This window comes from Camponotus vicinus, unplaced genomic scaffold, assembly GCF_025532165.1.
Source record: "Camponotus vicinus isolate PSW18456_S1 unplaced genomic scaffold, iyCamVici1.0 SCAF_11, whole genome shotgun sequence".
Lineage (NCBI taxonomy): Eukaryota > Metazoa > Arthropoda > Insecta > Hymenoptera > Formicidae > Camponotus > Camponotus vicinus.
The window spans coordinates 10,556,419-10,564,131 of NW_028141947.1; the positions used below are offsets into that span (position 1 = coordinate 10,556,419).

General features: G+C 32.4%; 2 protein-coding genes across 3 annotated transcripts; one reads left to right on the forward strand and one right to left on the reverse strand.

Moving 5' to 3' along the window:
- The first annotated feature begins 162 nt into the window (after nucleotides 1-162).
- On the forward strand, nucleotides 163-2,584 carry 128up (GTP-binding protein 128up). Its single transcript, XM_083081667.1, has 8 exons — nucleotides 163-373; nucleotides 458-623; nucleotides 877-1,007; nucleotides 1,197-1,436; nucleotides 1,530-1,698; nucleotides 1,786-1,915; nucleotides 2,014-2,136; nucleotides 2,221-2,584. Exons 1-8 carry the CDS (start codon nucleotides 332-334, stop codon nucleotides 2,321-2,323), a joined length of 1,104 nt encoding a protein of 367 aa, XP_082937793.1. The 5' UTR covers nucleotides 163-331; the 3' UTR covers nucleotides 2,324-2,584.
- A 1,356-nt stretch (nucleotides 2,585-3,940) lies between these two features.
- On the reverse strand, nucleotides 3,941-7,284 carry Dila (centrosomal protein dilatory). 2 transcript variants are annotated; one of them, XM_083081682.1, is made up of 10 exons: nucleotides 6,969-7,284; nucleotides 6,734-6,827; nucleotides 6,543-6,609; nucleotides 6,004-6,445; nucleotides 5,548-5,765; nucleotides 5,300-5,459; nucleotides 4,971-5,227; nucleotides 4,720-4,891; nucleotides 4,457-4,620; nucleotides 3,941-4,329 (listed from the first exon to the last, which is right to left on the reverse strand). In XM_083081682.1, the coding sequence occupies exons 1-10, from the start codon at nucleotides 7,185-7,187 to the stop codon at nucleotides 4,191-4,193; spliced, it is 1,932 nt and encodes a 643-aa protein (XP_082937808.1). In that variant the 5' UTR covers nucleotides 7,188-7,284; the 3' UTR covers nucleotides 3,941-4,190. The 2 variants fall into 2 exon arrangements, with proteins under 2 accessions (XP_082937808.1, XP_082937809.1); XM_083081683.1 differs by having other exon boundaries at nucleotides 6,734-6,832; nucleotides 6,969-7,055.
- Nucleotides 7,285-7,713: the final 429 nt, after the last annotated feature.

Genomic DNA, 7,713 nt, shown 5'->3' on the forward strand with positions numbered 1-7,713 from the left:
AGGAATAAAGATTTCTTTAATCTGATTGGTCAAATGCTTCAAAGCATTTTTAGCGTTTTCCTGATCGCAGCCAATTACGTAATATTGTGTCTAGTGTCTTCTTAGTGTTCCAATTTTACCTACTCGGTTTCTCATCTAGAGATTTCAGAGATTTCACATGATCTATGGCTGTGTTGGCAGAATTAACATATGCATGTGTGCACGTGTAACGTGCCCGGTTGCTTTATTATTTCGATGATTCTGTGATTCTAATAATGTGACAGGTTCCTTCAGCTGGATGATTTGTTTTTAAGCTTGAAGCTATTTTCCACGATTCTTTGCAGATTCAAGAATGAGCACGATTCTGGAAAAAATTGCCTCCATCGAGGCCGAGGTAACCTTCTATTTTGAAAATCACAACGAATTTTTCGCAATTTATCTATATGTTATCTCACTCACGATGATTTTTTTCTTCCAGATGGCCCGTACTCAGAAGAACAAGGCGACTTCTGGACACTTGGGTCTGCTGAAAGCGAAGCTAGCCAAACTCAGACGCGAGCTAATCACTCCAAAGGGTGGCGGCGGAGGTGGCGAACAGGGTTTCGAGGTTGCCAAGACCGGTGATGCTCGTATTGGTTTTGTCGGTGCGTTTCTCGTAATTGCGTCGATATTTTATAATCCGTATAATAGTTGCATTATAAAACTTAATGTCAGTCTGGCAGTCTATTATAATATGTCAATTTCTGACAGTCTCTTTTTATTCATATTCCATATAATTTACATCTTGGAGAATGTAACAAACATTTATAGATTACATATGACAATATTTTACATTTCATCTTGTATATGATTTTATAAGGATTTATAAAGATTTATGTAAGGATTAAATTTTTATAGGCTTTCCATCTGTTGGAAAATCCACACTATTGAGTACACTTGCTGGTGTCTATTCTGAGGTAGCTGAATATGAATTTACAACACTTACAACTGTTCCTGGTTGTATAAAATATAAAGGAGCAAAGATACAGGTAATTCAAAATCTAACCTGAATTATTGTTAAGAAATATTTGGTTTTATGTTCTGTATGAATTTTTATAAATAATTTTGGGATTAACATATTTGTTATTTTGTATATTTCTTACTTAGAATTAAGATTTAGAATCATTTGTATACAGAAATAAAATCAAGTTAAGATTGTAACAGAATGCATCTTGCAGCTGTTAGATCTTCCAGGTATTATAGAAGGTGCAAAGGATGGTAAAGGACGTGGACGACAAGTCATTGCCGTAGCACGAACATGCAGCTTAATCTTCATTGTTTTGGATGTCCTCAAACCACTTGGGCATAAACGATTAATCGAGCATGAATTGGAAGGTTTTGGTTTGCGATTGAACAAACAACCACCAAATATAACTTTCAAGAAGAAGGACAAAGGCGGTATTAATCTACAAACCATGGTAAGAGAATAATGTGTTGAGAGAATAATCGATTAATATAAATAATATATATAGGGCAAAAAATACTATAAGATACTATTGTGTTTGATTCAGTGTCCACAATCCGAACTCGATTATGATACAGTGAGAATGATTTTGTCGGAATACAAAATCAGCAATGCGGATATTACATTAAGGTACGATGCTACCTCCGACGATCTGATCGACGTTATAGAAGGGAATCGTGTTTATGTTCCTTGCATTTATCTCTTAAATAAAATAGGTAATTTCAATAACTATGATAACTATGTGATCTATATTGTTCATATAATAAAAAAAATGATATTTATGAATGGGAATTTTCGAACAGATCAAATAAGTATAGAAGAATTGGATGTTATTTATAAAATTCCACATTGTGTACCAATCTCAGCCCATCACAAATGGAACTTTGATGATTTGCTAGAGAAGATGTGGGATTATTTGCAACTCGTTAGAATGTAAGTTTATTTAATTTTATAACTTAATTTATATATAACTATTATATAATTTATGTAAGTTTATCAACGTTTAAGATTAATTTGAATTTTTACAACAGTTATACCAAACCTAAAGGACAACTCCCTGACTATAATGCACCTGTAGTATTAAATACTGAAAGGCGAACCGTTGAAGACTTTTGTAATAAACTACACAGATCGATTGCAAAAGAATTTAAATAGTATGTGTATAGTCTTTTGTATTTTTAGTTTTTAGATTTTGTATATTTTTTCATAAATATTGTAACTAAATCGTTATATTGCAGTGCTTTGGTATGGGGCTCATCAGTGAAACACCAGCCACAAAAAGTGGGGAAGGATCATCTTCTTTGTGACGAAGATGTTGTGCAGATTGTAAAAAAAGTGTGATTTTTTCTTATATGGTCATTTTTTAGCGCAAATAAAAACTTTACCGATGAGATTAATGATCAGATTTGTAAAAAGATTACATTTTAATAAATTATATATATGATTGTATGTTATATATATATGCACATATAATATGTTTAAATTACTGTCACATTTGATAAATAGAATATGCACAAATGCAATTGATGAAAGTATGTTTAATTTTTACAGCATTATAGATTTTATATGTAAAATTATGTATAAAATAATTTTGTTTTTATATATCTGTCTGTTATTTAATCTTTTTCTTCTTAACACTATAATCTATATATAATATAAAGTATAAATCTATTTTTATATAGTTACATTTACATATTATATATATTGATATATTATTAATTAGTTTGATAATTTTTTTTTATACTTATCTAATATTGTATTGGGTTGGCAAATAAGTTCGTTCGGTTTTTATGTTGATACAGATTTATTCCGATTCACTTTTTTTTTCTCGCCTAACTTCGCGTAACTCGATTGCGCATTTGAAAGGTTATGTTTCACTTAATCTTTCTATGAATTTTGGTTTGGCTAACATTGTGATATTGTGTGCTGCATAGCTGTAAAGATGGAAGTAAATAACGTGCATTTTCGTCATATTTTGCTCTTTTATTTCAAAAAAGGTAAACGAGCTGCGGAGGCTCATAAAAAGATATGCCGTGTATATGGGGATGATGCCTTAACAGAACGCGTATGCCAAAAGTGGTTCGCCAAATTCCGTTCTGGAGATTTTGACATCAATGATGCGCCCCGCTCTGGTCGCTCGACCGAGATTGATTCGGATAGTGTCAAGGCCATCATCGATAAAGATCCATCCCAATCGGTGCGAGAGATTGCTACAGCACTTAATATATCCCATACAAGCGTAGAAAACCATTTGCACCAGCTGGGATATGTTTCTTGTCTCAATGTTTGGGTGCCGCATAAATTAACCGAAGCCAACTTGGCCACTCGTATATCCATCTGCGATTTGCTACGGAAACGCCAAGAAAACGACCCATTTTTAAAGCGAATGGTGACGGGAAATGAAAAATGGATCGTCTATGATAATATAGTGCGTAAAAGATCATGGAAGCACAGCAGTAAGCCGCCGCAAACAACTTCAAAAGCGGGATTGCATCCGAAGAAGATCATGTTATCCGTATGGTGGGATTTTAAAGGTGTCATTTACTACGAGCTGTTACCGTTAGGCAAAACGATTGATTCAACCGTATACTGCTCGCAATTAACAAAATTGGACCAAGCAATCCGCACAAAACGTCCAGAATTAGCAAATCGCAAAGGTGTTGTCTTCCATTATGACAATGCCAGACCGCATACGTCATTGATCACTCGGAACAAATTGATTAGTCTTGGCTGGGATGTTTTGCCTCATCCTGCGTACTCACCGGACCTGGCCCCTTCCGACTATCACTTATTCCGATCGTTGCAGAACTCTATGAACGGGAAATCCTTCAATAATGAGGAGACGGTCAAAAAGCATTTGGATTGGTTTTTCGCCGATAAGCCACAGATGTTCTACGAACGCGGCATAATGAAGTTGGTGGAAAGATGGCAAGAGGTCATTGATAAAAATGGTCAATATATAATTGATTAAAATTTATTTTGTGTATCAAAAAAATTGTGTTTTATTCCACCCTAAAAAACCGAACGAACTTATTTGCCAACCCAATATTTTATATAGCATATAATTTTTTTCATGTTCACGGAAAAACATACACAATTTGCATTTTACATTGAAAGCTATTTTTGTTGTGTATGTATATATAGTAAAAATATTAATTCATCTTACAAATAACATATATATGCACACATTTTTATACATAAATAAAATTTATAAAGTTTTTAAAATATATTCTTTTCTTTGCTGATCTAGCAATTTTTCCAAGTGTTCGCACCTTGAATTAGCATCATGGAGTTTTTTGTTGAGATTTTTTATAGTTAAAGCTTTTTGAGTAATTATCAATTTTATCCTGAAACAAAAATATTTTAGTGAATGTGCTATATATTGTGCTATATGTGCTATATAGTGTACTCATTTTTAAACGACGCATATGTTTAATTTTTTTAATATTTTACTGTTGAATATTAAATTTTAACCTGCTCTGCAATTGTGCCATAAATTGATCTCTATTAGCATTATTCTGAATTATTTCTTGATAAAGCGATGCAATCTTGTCTTCCAATTCTCTTTTTTCTGTTTCAATTTCTTGCTTTGCTAACTCTTTTGCATTATCTTTTTCTGTGGTCAATTTTACGATTATCTATAAATTATAAATAAAGAAATTAAAGAAATTGTAATTATATGATCACAATCAATATGTTTATGTTTTAAAATGTGTTTACATTTATAAAAAATTTACCTCATTCATATCATTTAAATTGGACATGCATTCCTTCAATCTATTTTCTGTTTTCTCAAATTGGATTTCTGTACACTTAAATCTTTCTTCTAATAATAATAATTTATTTTTATGAATACTTTCGCTTTTAGTTGCAGATTGCAATTTCGTATCGTAATCTTCTTTCATTAATCTAAAAATTATTTTGGCACAAAATTGTTATAATTATGTATGTGTATTTTCATACACAAAAGTCATATCATTAAACTTACTCCAATTTATTATCGAAACTTTGCTGCAACTTAGCTCGCATCTCACGAGATTCTTTTTCCAATCTAGCTATAGCGATTTCTATCTGCTTGTCTCTTTCCTTTTGACAATCACTACGAATTGCAGTCTCTGCCTTTATCAAATTTGCGCTTTGTTGTTTTTTATAATTATCTGCCCATGCGAGCCATTTATTCCTCAGGGATTCCTCAAAATTTCTCTTAGCAATTTCTTGTTGCTCTTTCAATCTTTCTGTTTCTTTCTGCAAAGAAAAGTCTACCATACAATTTTCCTCTTGTCAATAATAAGAGAATAATTTTATTCTAAAACAAACCTGAAAATGCAACTGCGTTTGTTGTATCATCATGCTTGTTTCCTGGTCGCGTTTCTTTTGCTCTGCAATAAGTATAGACTTTTCTCTTTCGAAATGCTCCGCAAATGTTTTTTGTTGGACCTGATAGTGCGCTTCTTGCTCTTCCAGTTTTTCCTTATATCTAATCAAATGCAAAATTTTGTTATAATTTATATAATACTTAATTAAAAATATATTAAAATCAATTCATGCATGAATTAATGTCTCGCCTTGTCGTTAGTATATCTTTCTCCTTGGCCAACATTTTCTCATGATTGTCTGTTAATTCGATTCGCAATTGCTCTAATTGTTGATTTGATCTACGCATCGCACGCAATTCTGTGTCTTGTAATTCTTTTATATGCGCGCGTCTCAATTCCTGTATTTCTCGTTGATGTTGTTCCATCATGTTGTGCAGCTCTGGTTCTAATCCTTTCACTGTCATTTCCTGTGATATTAATAATTTCTGTTATTTATCACAAACTGTGTAATTATTATGTTATGCACAACATTTTTATCATTATTATAATTCAAAGATATAAGCTATTTAATATCGTTCCTTTTTCACAAAGGAATTGAGAGTCTTCTACAATAAATTATTATTTTCAATCATCATTTTATAGAAGAGCTAAAACAAGTTCTTGAATTAGGTTTGTTAATAATAATCAACGTAAATTAATGACAACCTTAATTTTTGAAGTTTTCATCTCCAACCATCGCTCGCGCCGGATCTTTTCGGACGCAACTATATTTTCTTTCGCGCGTTGCAGCTCAACGGCGTGTCTTTCACTAATTACTTTCAAATCTCGCTGAATTTTCTGTTCTGTATTTTTTATCTGTTGTGCCAGAGAGTCACATTTTTGCGCGAGATCCGTCTTTTCGGCGATCAGCTGTTCGATAAACTTCTGATGACGTTTCACGATCATCCTGTACTTATTCTCCAGCTCTTTTATCTTGGTAGCGTTGCACCGTTTTTGTGACATCATTTTGTCGCATGCTGCTTTGCGTTCGGATTTTAATTGATTTTTCAAACATTCTATTGTCGCGTTCTTTTCTTCGATTTGCAATCTCGCGGTTTCTAAATCATTCTGCTGACAGTCGAAAATCCGGCTGTTTTGTATGTCATTTCTGCCGAAAGAAACATTTTTTATATATACAAGATTCTTTCCCCGTATTTCGTATATAATAATGTCTATGCCAGTCAATTAATTATTAATATTGTCACCTAGGATTTTGACACGACGAGATTATAGTAGCTGCATTTTCCTTAATGACGTTATTCGCTTGCACGTCTATAACATTGTTGAAAAATTGTTTTAATGTAATGAGATAAGTAAAATTTTAAAATGCGAATTTAAATACAATTAGAAAGGAAGAAAGAGAGAGAAAGAAATTTAATCTTCTAACTTTTAATACCATTTTCAATATTTTCTAGGAAAGACATCATGTCTTCGTAAGTCGTTGCAACTGAATCACATTTATTTGCGGTGACATCTTTTTCCGGTTCAATCTGGACTTGATCATATTTGATTTACAACATTAATAAAATTGTTACATTTAGTATAATAATAATATAATGCAATTATATGAAATATAAGTCAATCTTTATTTTAAAAATTAAGAAATTGTGACAAGTAAAACTTTTGCTTACATGTTCCAGATACTTGTGTAATGCTAGCTCTAGATTGACATCGTGTTTTATGTCAGTAGCCAATAAATCAATTCGATTGTATTCCGCAATTTCAATACTGCTATCTTTTTCCAGTTGGTTTATCATGTTGCACAATTGTTCGAACGAGTTAGGCGGCTCGATCAAATTTTGATTGAAATCATGTTTCTTTTCGCAAAAATTCTCTTCTACGTTTGACATATCTACTTTTATAGAAAAAAAACACGCGTGTTGTTGAAGCTAAGCTAGTCGACAAACTTTCGTACATGCATTGAGGATTGGGGCGCAAGGCGCAGACGCTTCTATTTATTGGCGATCGCTATGGCAATGCACGTGTTACAAAGAGGGGTGGTGATACAATCGGAAAAGCACTTTACAGTGCATGTGCATAAGTTAATTAAATTGTAACGAAGGGAACACCTTTTTTATAATTATCCTTTTCTACTTGGTCAAAATGTATTATTTATATTATTTATGATATTCACATAGCAAGAGAATCTTATGCATTATTCTCTTCAAAGGGCGCAATTTTAAATGAAGAATTTGTCTTTTTGTTTTTTAATGTATATTTATTCTGAAATATATATAATTGCAGTTTTCATATTTTCAGGAATCTTCTCATATAGGACTCAGCTTTCTGAACATACACGATGGGATTGTTTATTTTCCATCCGCTACCTTTTATTTCAGCTCTCGGTCAAGAGAAAAATCTTGTTCTTCGGGTAAT

Coding starts and splice junctions, on each gene's coding strand:
- 128up (XM_083081667.1), top strand. CDS start 332: ATGAGCACGATTCTGGAAAAAATTGCCTCCATCGAGGCCGAG. Junction 374..457: donor TTGCCTCCATCGAGGCCGAG/GTAACCTTCTAT, acceptor TTTTTCTTCCAG/ATGGCCCGTACTCAGAAGAA. Junction 624..876: donor TGCTCGTATTGGTTTTGTCG/GTGCGTTTCTCG, acceptor AAATTTTTATAG/GCTTTCCATCTGTTGGAAAA.
- Dila (XM_083081682.1), bottom strand. CDS start 7,187: ATGTCAAACGTAGAAGAGAATTTTTGCGAAAAGAAACATGATTTCAAT. Junction 6,610..6,733: donor CCTAGAAAATATTGAAAATG/GTATTAAAAGTT, acceptor ACAATGTTATAG/ACGTGCAAGCGAATAACGTC. Junction 6,446..6,542: donor TCGTCGTGTCAAAATCCTAG/GTGACAATATTA, acceptor TTCTTTCGGCAG/AAATGACATACAAAACAGCC.